General features: G+C 41.2%; 3 protein-coding genes across 4 annotated transcripts; 1 reads left to right on the top strand and 2 right to left on the bottom strand.

Annotated features, from left to right (window-relative positions):
* Positions 1 to 1743: 1743 nt before the first annotated feature.
* LOC118262638 (PAX3- and PAX7-binding protein 1) lies at positions 1744 to 22648 on the bottom strand. The gene is made up of 16 exons (XM_050697690.1): positions 22326 to 22648; positions 21305 to 21438; positions 20569 to 20844; positions 19729 to 19879; positions 19191 to 19292; positions 17989 to 18133; positions 17211 to 17400; positions 16565 to 16688; positions 16230 to 16424; positions 13694 to 13869; positions 13065 to 13129; positions 12197 to 12369; positions 11708 to 11891; positions 5567 to 5700; positions 4325 to 4502; positions 1744 to 3889 (listed from the first exon to the last, which is right to left on the bottom strand). The coding sequence occupies exons 1-16, from the start codon at positions 22498 to 22500 to the stop codon at positions 3835 to 3837; spliced, it is 2457 nt and encodes an 818-aa protein (XP_050553647.1). The 5' UTR covers positions 22501 to 22648; the 3' UTR covers positions 1744 to 3834.
* On the top strand, positions 5757 to 9027 carry LOC118264547 (uncharacterized). 2 transcript variants are annotated; one of them, XM_050697699.1, is made up of 6 exons: positions 5757 to 6416; positions 6522 to 6631; positions 6726 to 6972; positions 7053 to 7145; positions 7219 to 7347; positions 8878 to 9027. In XM_050697699.1, exons 1-6 carry the CDS (start codon positions 6264 to 6266, stop codon positions 9025 to 9027), a joined length of 882 nt encoding a protein of 293 aa, XP_050553656.1. In that variant the 5' UTR covers positions 5757 to 6263. The 2 variants fall into 2 exon arrangements, with proteins under 2 accessions (XP_050553656.1, XP_050553657.1); XM_050697700.1 differs by lacking the exon at positions 5757 to 6416 and having other exon boundaries at positions 6464 to 6631.
* LOC118278037 (putative nuclease HARBI1) lies at positions 9023 to 11273 on the bottom strand. Its single transcript, XM_050697698.1, has one exon. The coding sequence runs from the start codon at positions 10117 to 10119 to the stop codon at positions 9049 to 9051; it is 1071 nt and encodes a 356-aa protein (XP_050553655.1). The 5' UTR covers positions 10120 to 11273; the 3' UTR covers positions 9023 to 9048.
* Positions 22649 to 22722: the final 74 nt, after the last annotated feature.

Genomic DNA, 22722 nt, shown 5'->3' with positions numbered 1-22722 from the left:
CTACTATGAATATACAATAATTCTATCATCATAAATATATCTATAAATAATATGAAATGAAATAAATCGACCCAAAACTACAATCAAAATCAAAACGACACTGTAACAAAAATCTTTTCTACATACAACAACAAACTAGAAAAGGTTGCCATAGTCTAGCAAACCTTCAGCCCTGTAGACCAGGGCCCGCAGTAGAGATAGAGACCATCAAAACCCACAAAATCATTTCGATGCTACAAAGACCAAATTGTGTTACAACATTGATATAACTACTACACAATATGCAATAAATGCTTGAGTGCGTCCTTGTTTTGTTTTACATCCTCGTGAAGTCTAACCTTCACCACGTTATTGATAACGAGGTTTTATAGGTATTTCAACCAGTCGTTTTGTCTTCATGGCGCTCTTCGATAATGTAGGTTTGAAATGTTAGAATCGAATAATGGCATCGATCGAGTAATTTCTCTTCTTAGCTGTTTATAAACCAACTTCCAGTCGAAGTAGGTATCCATCCTTGTAATGCCAGTATCCAGCCGCAGTTCAGTTTAGTTCAGCAATTCATAAGTTCGTTGTGTGGCTTGTGGAAAGCATTCGGTGGCACTTGGCGGCAAAATGCAATTAAATATTAATAATTATTTGTTATTACAATTTACTAAGTAGGTGCAACGCTGTGAGAACTGAGAGGCGCCCGCTCGCTGTGCCCAGTATGACACTGACACTACTGAAGTATTGACATTGACAGTGCGACGGCCACTGATACAATCATTAAATTTTGTCTATGGACAGGCCCCAATGCCCAAAATCGTTGACAAAGAATTCTCACTTTTCAGTCTACGCTGGAAATCCTAGTCGTAGACTGAGAAGGATTCTCTGGCTACGCCTAGAGCACAGAAACTACCCAGTTCTGTATGGTACTTACTTGACATCTAGCTCGCGGGGTCGCAGCAAAGAGTATAAGTATAGGGGGAGGGTCTGCCTTAATTTTGTTATCAAGTGGACAATAATATAATTAATAACTCCAGAACGCACGAACCGATTTCCACGGTTTTGGGCTCCTTGAGTAATATAGCAAGAAATTATTTATGAAAAATTCAAGAGAAATGCAGGTAAACAGTGAAAATTCTTAGTAGCGAAACAGAGTTAGCCGGGTTTGCTAGTACACCATGCAATGAAGCGCGTTGTGCTCTCGATTTAGAAAAAGATCTCATAGATTTATGTAAACATTATACAATGGGATAGGGTTGGGACTTCTAACCCGTTAAGGCTGAGTACTACATCTAATTTTATCGCCCAAAAAAAATAATATGGGGGGTTGAACCCCTAATTGAAAATATTGAAAAATAGTGATTTTTTCGGTAAAAATAGTTCACAAATGATTTTTTTTTTCTCACCAAAACATTATCAAACATATGAAAAAAGTAATGAATTAGTTAGCCAAGGTTATCAGCTACCGTTTGTCGTTTTTTTTTTTGTTTCTATGACGCATACAACCTTTGATATCAAAAAAGTAAAAAAAATATTAAAATAGCCATAATTTTTAGGGGGAGGGGATTCGACCCATTCGACCCCCGACTTTTGTCCATAAAATTAGATATAGAACTCAGCCTTAACGGGTTAGAAGTCTCACCCCTATCACATTGTATATTTTTACTTAGTTTCATATAGTTTAGTTGGTAGGTAAAAATGAATGTAATAAAAATGTATATTTTAGTAGTATAAACTTATTACAATAAAAGCCATATGCGGACCAAATATCATTTATTTCCATCCTTGTTGAGAATCTCATACAAATGAATTAAGTTACTTATATACAAAGTATACATAAATATCTATAATAAATCATTCACAATGACCATGCTGCAACAGCAATCACTATTCCTATCTTATATTACATTTATGTATTTTTATTAATATTCCAAAAGTACTGAAGACTTAAATTATCCAGGGCATGTTTAGACACTCCACGTAACACGAAACTATAATACTCATAAGGGGACGTCCGTTAATCACGTGAGACTAAATTAAGAGAGGGGATCGATAGAAAATCACGAGCGAAAGGGGGGGGGGGATTAAACATCACATGTACTAATATCTTCGCCAAACGCGGGATTAAACCTTAAAACGGGGTGTAGTGTGGGTTTTCCCACTGCCCCATAAAAGAGTATTTATATATTAATACGTGATGCAAAAACTTTGGACCGCTTTTTACAAAAATTGCGCGGACGTAGGAACATAAAATTTGGTACACTTATAGTTTATGTGTAGGAGAAGTTCAGAACGCTAATATTTTTCAAAAATAATGCGTATAAAGTACATTAAATCAATAAATAAAACATTACACACACATGCATAGTATCTGATCGTATTTGACAAAACGTCAAAATCGATAGACATTGCGATGATTATTGACGTCTCATATGAATAGAGTTTTATAAAAGAGTTTGTTTGAGTTTGAGTTCAATAAAAATTATCCTTGAACGTATGTTAAGTGGTATTGTAAATTAAATCATATATGGTTGAATTTCAACCACTAGGCGACCACTAGTAATTATAATAATGCATTTCTAAACTTAAACCAATTTAGATGATATTTTTTAGGAAACGTAAAACGGGGTGTATTCACCCCGTATTTGAAGGGTGATTAGATACAGGAACGGGGTGAATAGATGTTAGAACATTTTCCCTATATTCGTTCACCCCTCTTTTGTATCTATTCACCCCTCGAATTCTATTCACCCCGTTTTACCGTTACTCGTTTTACCTACAAAATGTTAACCCACATATTTTGTGTAATCACGTGATGTTGGGTGGGGGCGGGAAGTTAATCTTAAATCTCACCACATATCACCAAGGGGGAGGGGGGGTAAAAAAATTGTTAAAAACCTCACGTGACTAATGGACGGTCCCTAAATGTTATATTTTTGATGACCTGATACCATTTTATTTTTTATTATTTATTTAATTTATCTCGGACATAATGTTGTTTGATAAAAGTAAATAGTAGCTTAGTAAGTAACGGTGACAAGTCCAAAAACTAAAATCATTTTTGCATCGAAAGTTAATAAAAAAACCGTGAGAAAATAAAAAATCAGTTTGGCATTTTTGATGCATGGTGGGATAATAGCAGGATGAAAAGTGGAAAGTGACAGAATCACATTAAGACTTATTTTATTGTAATAAATTGACATATCTGACTCACAGATTATATTAGATAAGGGATCTAGATTATTTTAAAGAGGTCTTCTATGTATTCTATATGTAATACTTGAATATTATGTTTTTTATTTATTGATTACCAAAATTTTCCATTACTTTATTGGTTAGCACCATGTTCACTTTATTGCTGCAATTACTTGTCTTGTCACTGAATTAATAAATAACCTTTTGGTATCACGGTTGAAATTAAAAACCAATCTCAATCCAATATCTTTTAGCCCGGTCAACATAGACATAAACTTAACATATTTTGAACTTACTGTTTTCGAGAATGAAAAGCCTTGAATATTTCTTTTAGTAAAAGTGAGATCAATGGGGATTTTTGACATTTTGTTTATAATGATGTAGTTAACATGTATGGTAATTTTCAGCTCTATGCGAATTATATCTAGGTAGCGACTTAATTTCGTCTATTTTGACTGGGCTATTTGGTTTAAGGCCAATTTTTTATAAGACTTTCTGTAAAAAATTTAGATGGATTTTGAATTAAGACTGGTTATTAATTTCTAGTGTTAGACTTTCATTTAAAATTGATTGTGGATAGTGTTACTAAGACGAAGCCACGTAATGTCAGGTTGCCTGCTACCGAGTGTGGGCTGCGGTGGAACTATCTTTGTGTCATTCAACCGCGCGTGCTTCTGCGATTACTGCTCTCGCTTGTTCTATCGCTTTCCTGTAAACACGGTGAGGTTTGTGTGTAAATTAGATGAGTTTTAATGTGAGTAAACGAATACAAAAACAAAATATTCTAACATGGGGAATCGGGCGGCTGCTATACCATGTGCGCCGCAGATGACATTCGTAACTATGCTAAGTATTTTACAGAGTACCGTAAAACGGGGTGAATAGAAACAAATCAGGGGTGAACAGGAACAACATTTTGTTGTGTTTTCACGTAATTTAGAACTGTTTACACCATTTTAATATTTTTTATTAATTCATTATTAAAACCAAAAATGCTCTATTAAAACCAAAAACATGAAAACTAATAATCCTAATATTTTTTTTTTCTATTAACTCCCTGAATTTCTATTCACCCCATTTTACCGTTACCTAGTAAGAAGAAATGGGTTGCGAAATGAATAGTGAATAATAACGAATGACTCACAGATGCAAGGGGTTGTCGGTGTCGAGGCGCTGCAGCGCGAGCGCGGCGAGCTGTGCGAGGCGGCGCAGCGCGCGCGTGCGCAGCGGGTGCGGCGCGCGCGGCAGCGTGGCCGACAGCGCCGCCGCCGCGCGGGACATCTGCGGGCCGCCGCCCGCGCCCGCGCCCGTGCACAGCGTCTCTAGAGGGGGACCACTATGTTACACTCTAACCATTTTTATTTATTTTTTTGAGGGGGGAAAATCATCCAATGACTTCTCCCGCCTTGGGTGAAGCGGGAGGGAGTGTCAGACTCTTACTGACTAAAAACCACCCCGTTCCTTCTCCTGCTTTGAGCCGGAGCCCCGGTAACCTTTTACGTTGTCCGCAGCTCATGTTACACTCTAACCATGGATTTCAAATTTTCAATTTCACCGTCAAGCGGTGGCATGCCGTATGCATGTACAAAGTACTCTCAACGGATCTTGGCAGGTCTGAACTACGTGCAGAAGGCTGCGCAATAAGTATTTTTTAGAACCAAATGGTGGCATGAGGCGAGGTGCGGGGGACGGCGATCTAGGCTAGAGATCGTCCATTTCTAAATACAATTGCCCCTTTACACTTATTGCGCAGCCTTCTGCACGTAGTTCAGACCTGCCAAGACCCGTTGAGAGTACTGTAAGATCTACGCGAGACACGACGTGTTTTCTATTGTGTCTTATATACCGGCAAACAAAAGTTACGGGCTAAGTTTCAGACTAGCATATCTTATTAAGCGCATAAGATGCACACGCGCTTGCACGTGCACTCAAAAAATCCGGGCACGCGTAAATGAGCATACTTCGGTATGTTTGCTCGAAACGTTAGTGGTGTCATGTCAGTATCAACATAGATTCTAACACACTACTTAGGTACACGAGTCGATATAATGTGTAAAAAAACCAATTACGCATGTATTTGATGCAATTTCATAATTATGTCGAGTGTAAGTCGTACAAGTAGAAAGCAATTAATTTTATAGTATTACTAGCTACTTCCGCGCGGTTTCACCCGCTCTGCTCGGCTCCTATTGGTCATAGCGTGATGTTTTATAGCCTATAACCTTCCTCGATAAATGCACTATTCAACACAAAAAGAATTATTCAAATCGGACCAGTAGTTCCGGAGATTAGCGTGTTCAGACAAACAAACAATCAAACAAACAAACTCTTCAGCTTTATAATATTAGTATAGATAATAATATGTAGAATGAAGATATAGTGTTACCAATGAGCGCGAGTACGAGCGGGTCGGCGCGCAGCAGCGCGGGCGGCGCGGCCAGGCACAGCGCGGCGCGCAGCAGGCGCACGCCCGCGCCCAGGCAGCGCCGCCAGAACAACGCGCCAGACCCCTCCAATATTCTGCAGTCAATATAAAACAACATTGAAATTTCCTCACTAAAATGATGAGTAGAAAAACTCTAAGTCTACTCCGGTTCTCGAATGCGAAGTTTCGTTTAATCTTCGGCGGTAGCGTTTATTGATTTACTTATAAAATTACTTAAAATACACGTTTTATTTTTAATTTCAAATCAAAACTTATTTATTTTTCTTCATTTCATTCGTTCATTTTTGTTCGCGAAATTTCGCAATAAATTGTTTTTCGTTGAATTAGAGTCTACTCTAATTCAACGAAAAACAATTCCCTTCCTTCTGTTGTTATACTAAATTATATCGGCCTTACTTATAAAAATCCACTAATCAACAGCTAAGCAACTAATTAACTAATAACTCATTAACTCCTTAATTATCAATTAACTATTTCTTACTTATAAACACTGTTTACACGTCACTTAACTAAGCAATGGTTAAATAACGTTTTTATTTTATACGCTGCCAATACCAAACGTAAAGCTAAATTGTGATGGTAAAATTCCTGTTATCCAAAGAGAAATTAAAAAATCATAACGTCAAAATTCTAAATTATGTCAAATATTGTCAAAAGAGTGGTAATTTCAAATTTTTTGGTGTTGTATAAATATACAGCGGTGTGGTGTTTTTGTTGTGTTAGTGATATAATGGAATTGAAATCCGCTAAGAAAAGGGCCCGACCTTCAAACTGGGATGAAGAAGAAAAGGTTATTGTCATATTACATTTATTGTTACTTGTACTGTATCTATCTTCTTGCACCAAAATACCTATCCAAATTGTACTAACTCTGAACTTTGTTATTTTCTTGCAGAGAATCTTAAGACAACTTATAATGGAGAAAATTGATATTATAGAAAAAAAAGACACTACTACAAATACCAATGCAAAGAAAAAAGCTGCTTGGCAAGAAATATTGTCTAGGTAGCATTGTTTTATTTTAATTCTTTCATTTCTTTCATTATCTCTACTATCAAAGTGGAAAGCACTCATGTTTATAAATGTTAACCTTTTTCAGTTTTAATAGCCTTAATAAAAAGCCCAGGGATATGACACAAATTGTCACCCAGTGGCGTAATACAAAAGGCCTAGTTAAAACTAGAGAGTCGGAGTATCGGCGGGCCAGGCAGATGACCGGTGGAGGACCTCCACCACCAAGTCCGCCACAAGAAGATCTCGAACTAATTCAGTCATTGCCTAATGAGTTTGTGATTGACAGTAATGTTTTTGATAGTGATAGCATATATATTGAAACAATAAAACAGGTATGCATGTATAGTTTGATTTCATATTGTCGCATAGTATGATTTATTTATTTATACATTAAAATAATTGTCTATTGCAGTCACAGTCAACAGCAACTGAAAAGATGATGTCAGAATCTGGGTTAGCCACCACAGAAATAGCAATTATTGCAGATTCTGAGAAATCAACTCAGGTACTGTAATCCAACTATCAACTGAATGAAATCATTATAATAAAATATTCATTAATATGCTCTCCTTTTTCAGTTATCTAATACTCCTGATGTGGAAGAAAATCCAATTTTATCAACACCACTAGCAGCAACAAAAGTAGAGAAACACACAATAAAAAGGGAATTATATAAGCCTAAACACAAACCTAAACAAAATAACAAGGTAACATCTTAATCACAGTACTTATGGTTATGCCTGATGGTTGCATGATTTTTTTCATAAATGACAAAACTGACTGTACTGAATAAATTATGTATGGCGCTAGTAGTGGCAAATTTCACCAAAGTTGCCGCATTTAATAAGGATTATAAAATGGTATAGCACTTTGCACATTATTTCTTAAATTCGACACAAAGAAAGGTTTTTCAACGAAACTCCGTTTCGATGAATTTATTTGATCTTACTAAAAATTCTTCTAGTGTACTCAAATCATACGTTATAACCTCGTATGCACTAGACAGCACTTTGCACGCTATTTGTTATCATCATGTTGAAAATCAGCGAGGATCTCTTGTCAAACAACATTGTCTGTTTACCCGTGATTTCGCTTGCAGCATTCGTCGGCAATATTATCGCTAGACGAACTGGTGTTGTGCATCTCGAGCCATCGTACTAGGGCTACGGCATTTTAGCTGAGCACTGGCTTTTTTGCGCCGTGTTGATTATTTTTTGTTTTACCTGCAATTCCTTGTAACGGTGCAAATAACTCTTTCTCGACAAACTAAAGAATATTTGATGCTTCATCCCGCATTTGATCACAAGGCATGAACACGTAACTTAATCGGAGGATATGACGAGTAATTGTGCTTAAAGGATCATGTACACCATACCACTACCGCGTCGATATGCTGTGTACATAAATGTGCCGCGTCCGTTCCTTTTGATTTTACTACACATTTGATAATGTGTTTGATGCACTATGAACATCATATTGCAATCATTCAATATTATTTAGAGAAACATGATACACAACATCAGTTCGTCTAGTAAGTCTAGTGATATTGCCGACGAAAGCTGTAAGCGAAATCATGAGTAGACAGACAATGTTGTTTGACAAGAGATCCTCGCTGATTTTCAACACGATGATAACAAATCGCGTGCAAAGTGTTGTTTAGTGCATACGAGGTTGTAACGTATGATTTGAGTACACTAGAAGAAATATTAGTAAGTTCAAATAAATTCATCGAAACGGAGTTTTGTTGAAAAATCTTTTTTGTGTCGAATTTAAGAAATAATTTGCAAAGTGCTATACCATTTTATAATCCTTATTAAATGCGCCAACTTTGGTGAAATTTGCCATTACTAGCGCCATACATAATTTATTCAGTACAGTCACTTAAAGTAAGGTGAAATTTTTATTCAGAGTCTTTGGTTCCTCTAAAACTAACAATGTTTTCCAATCTAAAGCAGTTGGCTAAGAATTTATGATTCCATATTACTGGAGCACTATTCAGGATAATGTAAGGAAGACTGCAGCCGAAAAAATTAAGATTTATAGCAACAAGATTCGAAAGACTGGCACAGGGTGTACTTTTTCGTGGATAACACATAGATCACTGTAATTTAAAAACTGTAGGACTTAGAATTTTTTAAAATTTTTCTGATAACAGTTGGAACCTTGCTGATCATCTAGTGCCCGTTGGACGGCGACTTAAGGGAAACCCTGTATACATCTTATTGTTTCTTTTTCAGATTGCTGATAATTATGAGGAACAGTTATTTCTACTCACAAAGAAGTGCAAAGAAAATAAAGAAAAAAGGGAGGATGAATTGCATAACAAAAGAATGGCAATTTTGGATCTAGAACAGAAATATTGGGAAAAAAAATTAAAAAATGTTTAAATAAACCTATGTATTTGTATTTTAAAAGAAATTCTCAATAAAAATGTTTCTGGTTATGTGTGTCAAATTATTAGAATCCTGTTCAATGGCCTCAGTGTCTTCATCACTGTCTGTGTAAGGGGTTTCATAACTTAAAGTGTCATCAAATTCAATTGCTAAATTGTGCAATACTGCACATGCAACAATTGTCGTTTTAATCGTATTGAAAGACCCTCTCATTATTTCCAAAAGTATCCGAAACCTTGCCTTAAGTACACCAAAACATCTCTCAATTACGTTCCTGGTGCGAATGTGGCTATAGTTGTACCGCCGTTCTGCTTCGTTGCGGGGTCTCAGTACTGGAGTCAGTAAATATGGGGTACAAGGGTATCCACCATCGCCTATAAGTTTTCCTTTAAATTCTCGTTCTTCAAATCTCCTTTTAATGGAACTCTCACGCCATATTCTTGCATCATGAGTACTACCCCTCCAGTGGCAAACTATATCACAGATCTTCAAATCTGCATTACACACCATTTGAGTATTTATAGAATAGTGTCCTTTACGGTTTATATAGTACTGACCAACATCTCCTCCAACTTTTCTTATTTTAATATGGGTGCAATCTATTGCACCGGTAATATGGGGAAACCCACAAATTGCTTCAAATTTCCGAATAGTTTCAGTCTCTTCTCTTAAATTTGAAGGCATTTTAATATAAATGGAACTTTTCGAAGCCAATGCAATAGCAACTCTTTTAGCAGTTCTTGATAAAGTCTGTTGGCTCATGCCATGAATTTCCGCACAGTCTTCTTGAATCTCATGGCGGCCCCAGTATCTTATAGCTGCCATTACTTGCAACTCCACAGGTATACTGCCGCCCCGGCTATCCATGGACAAGTCGTTTCTTAAGATATTTATAATTTTTACCATATTTTCTTTACTGAATCTGTAGCGATGCTTGAAGTCGCTTTCACTCAATTCCTCCATTGGGTTCGATCTTGAATTATATATTTTTACTCTCCTTCTTGAACCAATATTCCTGAAATTTCTTATTTCTTCTATCTCGTCACGGTATGTGCGTAATTCATTATCGTCGTCAAATATATCCATTTTTTAATATTTATCCACTTCACTTTCCTAAGTAGCGGAACAAAGCCCAGCAAACAGAACACAATTCAATGCGAAGTTTGCATGTAGTGTTATTGTTGACATATACCACAGCTGTGACTTTTACGAATTTCGGACGCCATTTTGGTAATTAAGGTCTTTAAACAAGGGTTCGTCACTGATTAAGTTGACAGCTATTTAAGCAGTCGCTAAGACATTAATTAGCGTTAATCATCGTTTATGAGTTAAAATATTTTTTAATACGTAGTTTAACTGTGTCTTAACTTTAGTGATCGTTTATAAGTAAGGCCGTATATGTTTAATGATACCAAATCTTATGAAATCATTTAGTTGGCATAGTAGCCAAGCAATGGCTATCGTTTCTGTATTGAATCCAGTTTTTTTGTAAGGTGTATTTATGGAACTCGTTACTAGTCAACCTTACTACTTTTTTATTTATTAATATCGGTAATATCAGTAACAAATACAGTGGACCCCCGATAATCCGGCCCCTGTCTAATCCGGCGCCCCTTGTAATCCGACATGACTTTGATAAGTATTTGAAAATCTTAAACAAAAAAATATTGATGAATATTTCCAAGCTTCATAATTTGATAAAGTCATTACATGATTTTGATTAATATTTTTTGATTATTTTGGTGTGTAACATGTATGTGCATTTATGCTTAATTTTATAAATAAAACGTAAGCTCTTTATTGTTATTTTATTTACTAAATTCGATATACTATAAATATAATCTTTATATATATAATTCTTCTGTACGTGTGTATGTCACTGAACTCCTCTTAAACAACTAGACGGATTTTGATGAAATTTTTTGTGTGTGTTCAAGAGGATCTGAGAATGGTTTAGATTCACAATTTTGTCCGCTGGACAATGTTTTTTTAATTAATTTTTAATTTATTAGTAGTTGTTGATTTTGGAATGTTTTACATCGGATCCGACGGACGGCGCTACCATCGCAGTGTCAAATATTAATGACGTTAGATATTGTCATAACATTTGAATAATAATTTTCATCAAAAAGGTCCAGAATGTTTTAGCTTATTAAAAAAAGAATAAAATTTTCAAATTAACGTGTAGACAGGACAACGTCTGTCGGGTCCGCTAGTATTTATTAAATACTTATTAAATATTTATTAAATACTAGCGGACCCGACAGACGTTGTCCGTTGAAAATTAATTAAAAAAACATTGTCCAGCGGACAAAATTGTGAATCTAAACCATTCTCAGATCCTCTTGAACACACACAAAAAGTTTCATCAAAATCCGTCTAGTCGTTTAAGAGGAGTTCAGTGACATACACACGTACAGAAGAATTATATATATAAAGAAGATAATATTGTTAAATATGATTTGTACTTCAAATATGTCATATAACATATAGAATCTTATCATTGGATATTTAATTGGCTGGATTACAAGGTGCTCTTTTGTAAAAAAAAAACCGGACTATAGGGGGTTTTAGGCAGTGCTCTATAATCCGACAAATTCAATAGTCCGACACTACCCTGCATAATGATTGTCGGATTACCGGAGGTCCACTGTAAAAAGGAAATGTATATTACGCTGGTGGTAAGGTGGGTAGGAAGACGTCTGCAGCGAGTGCCTGCTGCAGACGCGCGCGGATGGCGGCGGCCAGACGTTGCAGCGCGGGCGCGGCGCCGGGCACGCGCGCGCCGCGTATTACCAACGCGCGTAGACGCACGCACGCGCGCACGCACATCGGGTCCCACGCACTCGACACTAACTCTGGCAGAAAAAAACAATTATTCAAACTATTGGCTTTAAATAGTACTTAACTACCATATAACACCAAAGCAATAATATTGCCTTTTTTGAGGGAAGAAAATCGTCAATCTTCTCTTACCCTGGGTGAGACAAATTATGGGATGGTCACACGAATACTCATCAAAATAAGTCCAGCTTTAATAATACTTGATAGGTTTAATTGCACGGTTGGCGCGGTGGCTGGGCAGCCGGTACCATATAACGGGTTCGAGTGATAAAAGCACCACATACAAAGTTTAAAAAAAAAATAGAAAAAAATTAGTTACCAGTGAGTTTGGGCAGCACGACCCTACTGATGATGGTGGGCACCAGCATGAGGTCAGGATCCTCCCTCACCGTGCCCTCCGTTACTGGGACCGGCTCGACCTCTCCGTCCGACGCCGACTCCGACGAGTCCTGGCCGGAACGCTCCGACCGGACGCCGTACATCATCAGAGATCTGGATAAATATTTATTAACGAATAACAAATTAAAAATCAATCAAATTTAAATTGAACTTGCGCACGAAGTTTTCTTTTTATGAGAACCCGCTTGCTGAATATTTTGGTAAAATCCTGTTAAGTTCATAACTTCAACCATGAACTCTCATGGGCTGCTAATAACAATTTTAGGTTACTTTTTTTTTAAGTTCAATTAAAGTTACTTTTATCCCGACACTAGCGACCCGCCCCAGCTTCGCATGGTTGCAATGGTGATATATTATGCATGTATTATACATATATAAACCTTCCTTAAATCACTCTATCTATTAATCAAAACCGCATCACAATCCGTTGCATAGTTTTAAAGATTTAAGCATACAAAGGGATATAGGGACACAGAAACCGACTTTGTTTTATGCTATGAAGTTATTCCCACAGGATTTAGTAGATCAACTTCAAACCAAAATAAGCTAGTTGTAAGGACAAATTGACTGCACGGTTGGTGCGGTGGCTGGGCAACTGGCTGCCGCGCAACGGGTAGCGGGTTCGATTCCCGCACGGAGCAACTCTTTGTGTGATCCACAAATTGTTGTTTCGGGTCTGGGTATCATGTGCATGTGATCTTGTATGTTTGTAAACGCACCCACGACACAGGAGAAAATCCTAATGTGGGGCAACGTTTTTAAAAAAAAAAAAAAATGTATCTGCTCACTTGTACCAATCCATCTTCTCGTAGTCCTCATTGTCTTCGTCTGCGAGCGGGTTCCAGAGGATTAACTACGGACAGTAAACATAGCTTGGTTAGTTTCTCAGATTAAATTGGTATCAGGTCACACCAGTGTCAGACTAAACGGTTCTCCAACACAATTTCATAATTGTCTGAACTTTAAAAGACTGGGATCTTGGAATATTTTCGGCGTTTGTTCTTAGAGCACCCAATATGTATTTTATGAGCCTTCATCTAGAATCTACCATTCACTGGATAAGTTTATAATAAAATAGAAAATATAACAGCAAGGTATAAAAGACTATGTTTTATACCTTTCTGGGGAAATTATTGTTAATTAGAAATGGGTGTGAGATTAATGAACAGTATTTCATAGACATATAGTGATTATAGTACAAGAGGATTCCCGCACTGACTCGTAGCCCAGTGTCCTGGGGCCTTAGTCTGCTATTACAATTGTGTCAGAATGGTCGATCATTGAGCAGTGCAAGAGGGACGGAGCTATACAACCTACATAGCTTCGTCCCTCTTGCACTGCTCAGTGATCAACCATTCTGACACAATTGTAATAGCAGACTAAGGCCCCTGAACGTGATGTGAGTGGTGGCTAGTACCTCGTGTCGCACGTAGGGCGCGATGAGCTTGGGCAGGCAGTCGGCGACGTAGGCGTCGGCGTAGAGCTGCGGGCTGCGCGCGCGCCACCGCGCCAGCCGGGACACCACCCCCGCCGCGCTGCGCCACGCCCACAGCGCGTCGCTGAACACAGTCCCGCTCGCCGCGCGGATCGACTCTGGGGGGGACATTCCGTTTTGTACGACACTGTGCTATACCATAATACTTATTTCAAAAAAATATACTTACCTAGAAAACATAAAAAAAAAAAACAATAATATACCTACAATAAAATTAATGGAAAGATTATTACTTTTAAATAATTTATCACAAGAAATGATCAAAAATTAGTTTTCAGCAAAGCAAGTACCCCATTATCAACTACAGAACATCCACTGCTGCAGCGGTCGATCAAGTTTGTTAGCGCGCTAGTCTTCATGAGCGTACAGGAACGAGTAGTGCTGGCGATGGTGTACGTACCTCGTTCGTGCGAGTAGTGGTGCAGCTCGGCGGGGGGCAGGTCGTCGTCGGAGGAGTCCCCGTCGCGGTGGGGGATGTGCTAGCGATGGTGTACGTACCTCGTTCGTGCGAGTAGTGGTGCAGCTCGGCGGGGGGCAGGTCGTCGTCGGAGGAGTCCCCGTCGCGGTGGGGGATGTGCTAGCGATGGTGTACGTACCTCGTTCGTGCGAGTAGTGGTGCAGCTCGGCGGGGGGCAGGTCGTCGTCGGAGGAGTCCCCGTCGCGGTGGGGGATGTGCTAGCGATGGTGTACGTACCTCGTTCGTGCGAGTAGTGGTGCAGCTCGGCGGGGGGCAGGTCGTCGTCGGAGGAGTCCCCGTCGCGGTGGGGGATGTGCTAGCGATGGTGTACGTACCTCGTTCGTGCGAGTAGTGGTGCAGCTCGGCGGGGGGCAGGTCGTCGTCGGAGGAGTCCCCGTCGCGGTGGGGGATGTGCTAGCGATGGTGTACGTACCTCGTTCGTGCGAGTAGTGGTGCAGCTCGGCGGGGGGCAGGTCGTCGTCGGAGGAGTCCCCGTCGCGGTGGGGGATGTGCTAGCGATGGTGTACGTACCTCGTTCGTGCGAGTAGTGGTGCAGCTCGGCGGGGGGCAGGTCGTCGTCGGAGGAGTCCCCGTCGCGGTGGGGGATGTGCTAGCGATGGTGTACGTACCTCGTTCGTGCGAGTAGTGGTGCAGCTCGGCGGGGGGCAGGTCGTCGTCGGAGGAGTCCCCGTCGCGGTGGGGGATGTGCTAGCGATGGTGTACGTACCTCGTTCGTGCGAGTAGTGGTGCAGCTCGGCGGGGGGCAGGTCGTCGTCGGAGGAGTCCCCGTCGCGGTGGGGGATGTGCTAGCGATGGTGTACGTACCTCGTTCGTGCGAGTAGTGGTGCAGCTCGGCGGGGGGCAGGTCGTCGTCGGAGGAGTCCCCGTCGCGGTGGGGGATGTGCTAGCGATGGTGTACGTACCTCGTTCGTGCGAGTAGTGGTGCAGCTCGGCGGGGGGCAGGTCGTCGTCGGAGGAGTCCCCGTCGCGGTGGGGGATGTGCTAGCGATGGTGTACGTACCTCGTTCGTGCGAGTAGTGGTGCAGCTCGGCGGGGGGCAGGTCGTCGTCGGAGGAGTCCCCGTCGCGGTGGGGGATGTGCTAGCGATGGTGTACGTACCTCGTTCGTGCGAGTAGTGGTGCAGCTCGGCGGGGGGCAGGTCGTCGTCGGAGGAGTCCCCGTCGCGGTGGGGGATGTGCTAGCGATGGTGTACGTACCTCGTTCGTGCGAGTAGTGGTGCAGCTCGGCGGGGGGCAGGTCGTCGTCGGAGGAGTCCCCGTCGCGGTGGGGGATGTGCTAGCGATGGTGTACGTACCTCGTTCGTGCGAGTAGTGGTGCAGCTCGGCGGGGGGCAGGTCGTCGTCGGAGGAGTCCCCGTCGCGGTGGGGGATGTGCTAGCGATGGTGTACGTACCTCGTTCGTGCGAGTAGTGGTGCAGCTCGGCGGGGGGCAGGTCGTCGTCGGAGGAGTCCCCGTCGCGGTGGGGGATGTGCTAGCGATGGTGTACGTACCTCGTTCGTGCGAGTAGTGGTGCAGCTCGGCGGGGGGCAGGTCGTCGTCGGAGGAGTCCCCGTCGCGGTGGGGGATGTGCTAGCGATGGTGTACGTACCTCGTTCGTGCGAGTAGTGGTGCAGCTCGGCGGGGGGCAGGTCGTCGTCGGAGGAGTCCCCGTCGCGGTGGGGGATGTGCTAGCGATGGTGTACGTACCTCGTTCGTGCGAGTAGTGGTGCAGCTCGGCGGGGGGCAGGTCGTCGTCGGAGGAGTCCCCGTCGCGGTGGGGGATGTGCTAGCGATGGTGTACGTACCTCGTTCGTGCGAGTAGTGGTGCAGCTCGGCGGGGGGCAGGTCGTCGTCGGAGGAGTCCCCGTCGCGGTGGGGGATGTGCTAGCGATGGTGTACGTACCTCGTTCGTGCGAGTAGTGGTGCAGCTCGGCGGGGGGCAGGTCGTCGTCGGAGGAGTCCCCGTCGCGGTGGGGGATGTGCTAGCGATGGTGTACGTACCTCGTTCGTGCGAGTAGTGGTGCAGCTCGGCGGGGGGCAGGTCGTCGTCGGAGGAGTCCCCGTCGCGGTGGGGGATGTGCGCGGCGGCGGCGGCGGCGCATGCCTCCCTGCGCAGGCGCCGCGCGCGCCGCCGGCCCTCGCGCTCCGCCGCGCGACGCGTCTTCTCCTCGTTCTCCGCCGCCTTCGTGGCGCGACCTGCGGAAACCACACACATACATACATCAACAACACATGTATCGACGTACGTGTTTGTTACTCTGAACGGATTGAAAGGCCCGGAGATTAATAATATGGAACAAACAAATAGTGGATTTATGAGTGTGTAGAACAATTACCGGGCGGCGCCAGTACGTCCTGCGCCTGGTCGCGGAGGTCGGCGCGCCGTCTCTCGATGAGGAACTCGCAGCGCCGCTTGTGCAGCGCCAGTGCCCGGGCCTCCAACGCCTCCAACTGCGGCAGCTGACAAACATACATACAACCTTTTATTACCACACCTACTATTTTGTAACCTACATTATTTTTATCTTACGATCGGCTTGGACCTACATTTAAAAATATATACTTATAAGTCATGCGTAATAATTAATAGTAATTAAAAGACACAGAAATGGAATAAAGTCAGAGGACTGGGCATCCGGTAACCTCCTTCATAAAGCAAAACAACGCAAGTACTGTTTCATGACAATTTTCTATAAGGCCGTGGTATCACTCCGGTCGAACAAGCCCGTTTGTGCCGAGGTATGGCTTTCCCACATGTCAGAGTACTTAAATAAAAATATTACATTTTTAAGTAGGTATCTATATAACTAATTATGTGATCCATAGGCATAGCCAGGGGAGGTTTGGGGGTTCAAACCCCCTCCCCCCCCCCCCCGAAATCCTTTTTTTTTATTTTTTTTTTGGTCCCACATTTAAAGGCTTCACTTTCTGGAACCCCTCCCGAAATTAAAACCTGGCTACGCCTATGATGTGATCACGTACCTTCTCGTCCAGGCACTCGATGAGGTCGGTGAGGTACCCCCGGATGGCCTGCGCGCGCCTGTACGCGGCGTCCAGTTCCCCGCAGCGCGCCGCCCGACTCTCCCGTATGCGAGCCGACGTCAACAACCTCTCCTTCAGCTCCTTCTGCGTGTTCGACGTTACGTCTCTTTCTACTTGAAGCTCTTCTAACCTGTAAAAAATTATAATTATTCAGATGTAAGCATATTTTGTATGGGATAAGCACGTGACGGTAAGCAATCGCCGCAGCCCATGGACACTTGAAGCACCAGAGGCGTTACAAGTGCGTTGCCGGCCTTTTGGGGGTTAGAAATTTAAGGGTTGTTGGGGAATCAGGGATTGGGAAGATTGGGAAGGTGGTTAATTGGGCCTCCGGTAACCTCACTCACACAAGCGTTGTTTCACGACGGTTTTCTGTGAGATCCATTCGTGCCAAAGCATGGCTCTCTAACACTTAAAAAATTCTGTTGTTGATCAGAACATGGCAAGTACCACTATGAACTATAAAATTTTCAACTTGTACGTACTTTCTAAGCTGATTTAAACATCGTTAAATTTGGTGAAGGAAAACATCGCGTGAAAACCTGAACTTTAAGTTTCTGTTTTTTATTTATTTCGTTCTTTGTACTACTTTTATGAATAGCTGTTCGAAACAATTTCCTATAAATTGTGTTTGACCAAGCATACCTTTTTTATTATAAATAAAACTGGTAGGAAAGCTACGAAAACCAAATATATTACGTAAGTTAAGCAATCTTACCGTTTCTTAAGTGCATCTACAAGTTCATTGGCGGTCGACGGAGGTTGTGTGCCCGTCGTCGTCAGAGGGCGCAAGTGTTCCGGCGCAGACATCTGGGGCGCCGGCAGAGCCACCGAGAACGGATTCACGTCCATAACACTCTCACCTGCAATAAACAATTGCAGTGTTTATTACTGCTGCTATAAGGTTCAGAATTAATCATCGTCACAGAGTTTAGAAGGTTAACAATCCTTTACCGTAACACTGGTTAGTTTTTCTTACCACACATTTAAACTCACGCTTTTATCCTGGGCAGCAGCATACCTATGCTTCAATTAACACAAATCACTGAATAATTTCTCTCAGTTTAACAAAATAAACATAACTTTAATTCAAATTATTTCGAACAACTGCTACGGAACACACTCAAGTTGAAACGACCGATAGAAGTAAGGATTAATAGTAGTAGGAAGGATTAACAAATATTTCATGAAGAAAACAGCTTCACATAGCAACGGTACTTGAAGCATAGTGATATTAATATTCGATCTCAATCTAAAATCTTCGGATTAAATGTGGCATAGGTTGGTAAAGGAACAGACGGATCACATACACTTCAGCAAGAGACTGAGGACTTAGTACGAGTTTGATTTCGAAACTAGAGCGCGTTTGGCGCTCTGATTGGTTGGTTCATTCGCGCCGGCCAATCAGAGCGGCGAACGTGATCTTGTTTCGTTTTCGTTTAACGTAATGCAAACTCGTATTAAGCATACTAATGCGGTAACAGCTGGAACTAAAAATCAATGCTATAGTACATTTTGCGTCAACAGTACGTATTACATAGGTGTTCTTGCCAAGGTGTAATGGGTAAAATCGGTCGCACCCATGGACACTCGCAAACTAGAGTAATTCCAAGTGTGTTGCCGTCCTTATATCAAAAACTCGGATCAATCCAGAGATTTTAGATTGAAATCAGTTATTAATGTCGGACATTAGTGTAGACATTACATTTGTCGAGTAGCCTTGAATAGCATAGAATGTATGCGCGATGGGCGCCTAGCTCGAATCGTCAGTAGCAGCGTGACAATCGCCGCATCGTGTGTCGCGGAATGCTGCTCATGAATATGAAGCCTCTAGCATGGCTTGAAACTAGTCGAGTTCCTCGTCAAAACAGTACGTGAGTAAGCCGATAACATAATAATTAGTATAGAATGTCATCAGACCAGTTAGATCCGCGATGACGGGCCTGGCCTTCTGCAACTGTTGCTCCTCCCACTCCTCGGCCTCGCTGTCCAGTTCCTCCTCGGACACCGCTGCCGTGCCACCTGGGGGTATTGAACAAGTTAGCCTATTATAAGTATTTTTCCCCAAAGGGTGCAGTGGGCATACTATTGGATAGTTAAATGTAACATTAATTTTACACACACTTATGGCGCATTTACATTAGTCGGTTAGACCGTATTCGGCTGCAGGCCGTATTCGGTCACCAACTAATATAAACAGGTATTCGTTTGGCCGTATTCGGTTTGGCCGTATTAATTCGGTTTCTGTTAAACCGAATGCGGCCGCCGCCTTCGGTGACCGACCTACGACCGACCTAATGTAAACGCGCCATTATGGACATGTACTGACATGATTGAAAAGATTGTTTCAAAAAGAAACTTCTGCAGTATGATCAATTTCGCAAATAACATTTTTTTTTTTTTAATTTCACCACAAAAATCCTACATATTGATCCAATATAAAATATGAGTTACTTACGTTTGGGCTTATCACTAGGCAGGTCCAGCCCCCTGACAAGTATCCTGCCTTCCTCTTCATCATCACCGGAGCCATCGTCTCTGACCAGTCGGGACCCAGGCCCCGCCTCTGATGGCTTCACCGGAATATAGTCTCCGCCTAATTCGCGAGCCTAAAATCATTACGAAATATTGGATTTCGGTTCAGCATTGGCTGGTGACAAGACCATTATTACTTACTTAATATAAAAGTTTAAACGAAAATATAGGTCAATCAATTCTACAAAAAATCGGTGGTAAATTAAAAAAAAAAGTATTAAAGCAAGGCAATAGTTATGACAACTATAGGTCTTGCCACACAGCGCAGACAAACAAGTAACATTATTACAGCTACATATCCTGTGGAAGAAAAGGCATCAAACTATCAAGAAAATATTGTTTTGTATGTTGAAATTTTTTTTATATTTGATAAAATAAAAGTTTACTTACAGTAGTAGAAACAATGAAGATTATGAAATTCTATTAAATAGATACCATAATCAGGTAGAAGACCATGGTGGCAAATACAATTTGCTATCTTATTGAATTCAACAAAGAAGAGCACTTGGAAGTGCTTGAAGAAATCATGCTGGAAGACTCTGAGAAGTTATTCAAATACCTTATGCACTTCCTTGAAAGAAAAATAACGGCTTTACACAACATAATCGACGAAGTACTTCAGAGACATACTCTCATCAACTTGGCGACTCAACCTTCAAGCGTGACGAGTCATCAATCAAGAGCGGAGCAATCATTCGATGCGGGAGTAGACGACGATGAACCGCAGTCAGGCCGGCCTTCGCTAGTCCCTCACCTCTCATACCTGCTGTCTGGTCTTGCGTGCGGCGTGGATGAGCGCGGCGTCGGGAATGCGGCCGGGCGCCCCCAACAGCGCAGCCCTCACGGACTCCGCGCGGTACCGATGGAACCCCCTTTCGTCCTCGTCGGCCTCCTCCTCGGCCGCGCTGTCGTCCGACACGTCCCCCGCGCCGTCGGCCGCCAGCGCCTCCCGTCCGGCCAGTATCAGCCCCTCTAACGTCACCTTCTTCTTCCCAGGTTTCGGTTTCTCACTATTCTCCTCTGTGTGGTTGTTCTTTTCCTAGATTTATATTTGTTTTACAGTATTATTGTTGTTTTAAATCAGACATTTTTATTTAATTTTTTATTTGTACATTGTTGGTGACTTACCATACACAATTTTTATTATAGACCTACACTACATAAAGTCATGGTATAATTATTAACATTTACTAAAAATAAATAAAGCAATACTCCACTTTATATGAAACAATGATACAAGAGAACACTTTTTGTCTTACTAGTTATAACCCTGTTACATTCCTACCATACTGCCATTAATAAAGATGCAACATCACGCCTTTTATCCCTAAAAGGGTAGGCAGAGATGCACATGACAGCTATCAGCGGCATCAATTAAAGGGTGAGCAGTAAAATGTTTTTGACAATGAGTACTATGTATTAATGAGTAGTCGCTGTAGTGCAGTTTACAAAAACCGTCTCCAATAAGTGTGAGTGATTCCCACTAAAGTCCACCTTACCTCCGGCATGTTACTCTCATATTTGTTACTATCACCATCTGTTCTCACATTCTTCTGTTTCTCTTTCTCTCTCTTCTTAGCCAGTCTCTTGCTTTGAGATGACTTCTTCACTTTGAATACTTCTCCTTCTTCCTCTGTAAATAAAAATTAATTTATGAAATTTTTAAGCACCTACCTGTATTAAAACCACTAAGAGGAGTGGATATCTCACACATTTTAGATGTTATATTAATATAAAAGTGTTTGTCTTTCTAATATTTATTACAATATTGTAATTAGGCATAGTTTGTGAGAATAATGAAAAATATAGACACATCATTTATGTTTATCACTCTTTCAAGCAATAATTTCTGAGGAAATCAATACCCCAATAAAGCAAACTCGTACTGAGAGTTTGCTTTATGTTGAATGAAAACAAAAAAAAAGTGCATTCAGTGTTCTAATTGGTCGGCTTGAATTAACCAACCAATTAAAGCACCAAACTCACTCTTGTTTCAATCTCGTTTAACACAAAACAAACTCGTACTAAGCACTGAAAGAAATTTGGAACTTAGAAAAAGAATATAGTGTCAAATAACACAGAAGCTACTTTTATTATCATAACACAGGTGATGTTAATATAAGCAGAAGCTAATATTATGATACTATTTTTATTTACTTTTTCTACAAGAATTTGATATTGCCTTTTTCTTTGTAGTTTAAACAGATGCAGTATATCAAACATTATATAAAGATACCAGATGCAACATACCAAACATTGCATTTTGATTTTAAAAAATTATGTCTTGGGGAAGTGTACATATATACGAGAATGTGTCCAACCACATAAATTCCTACATACCCTAAATGTGGCAGAGGGTGTTTACACAGATTCTCTATCTCAGTTTCATCATCAATGAGTGTACAGCAAAAATGTTAATGAAATCACTTAAAAGTAAATAAACCAAACGATCACCCAATTACATGAAAATCGAACTATTATTATTGAGCTTATTGACCCTGACTTAAGTCGTTACTTTACCTTCGTCAGCGAAACTCAATAGAGTACTCTTCACAGATTTTACTTCTTTCTTCTCCTTCTCTTTTTCTTGGCTAATGACTGGCGGCGGCGGTGCTTCAGGCTCCCCATCCTCATCATCATCAGCGCAAAACATACGACGTTGAATTTTTTTCGGCTTTCGAAACACAAACGACATCTTGTATTTTATTCGAATACACTACAAATTGCGGAATAAACAGAATAAATCCGTAGATTTGCGATTTATTTTTGGTTAATAGGTAATGTCATTTCATATTTCAGAAATTTTGACGTGATTATTTTGAAGTCTCCATCAAGCTCCGTTTTCTTTAGTGTTGTAGCATCGTCAACGATATCAATTTAGTCGAGAATGAATAAATAAGATTCGATTTTATCTCAA

This window comes from Spodoptera frugiperda, chromosome 12 (assembly GCF_023101765.2).
Source record: "Spodoptera frugiperda isolate SF20-4 chromosome 12, AGI-APGP_CSIRO_Sfru_2.0, whole genome shotgun sequence".
NCBI classification, from domain to species: Eukaryota; Metazoa; Arthropoda; class Insecta; order Lepidoptera; family Noctuidae; genus Spodoptera; species Spodoptera frugiperda.
This window is presented reverse-complemented; position numbering and strand designations above follow the sequence as displayed.

Bases quoted from the DNA above. Each gene is read 5' to 3' on its own strand.
- LOC118264547 (XM_050697699.1), top strand. From the start codon at position 6,264: ATGTCAAATATTGTCAAAAGAGTGGTAATTTCAAATTTTTTGGTGTTG. The intron at 6,417-6,521 runs GTTATTGTCATA...ATTTTCTTGCAG, and splicing joins ACTGGGATGAAGAAGAAAAG to AGAATCTTAAGACAACTTAT. The intron at 6,632-6,725 runs GTAGCATTGTTT...AACCTTTTTCAG, and splicing joins TGGCAAGAAATATTGTCTAG to TTTTAATAGCCTTAATAAAA.
- LOC118278037 (XM_050697698.1), bottom strand. From the start codon at position 10,119: ATGGATATATTTGACGACGATAATGAATTACGCACATACCGTGACGAG.
- LOC118262638 (XM_050697690.1), bottom strand. From the start codon at position 22,500: ATGTCGTTTGTGTTTCGAAAGCCGAAAAAAATTCAACGTCGTATGTTT. The intron at 19,880-20,568 runs GTATGAGAGGTG...TAATGATTTTAG, and splicing joins CACGCAAGACCAGACAGCAG to GCTCGCGAATTAGGCGGAGA. The intron at 13,130-13,693 runs GTACTAGCCACC...TACTGTCCGTAG, and splicing joins CGCCCTACGTGCGACACGAG to TTAATCCTCTGGAACCCGCT.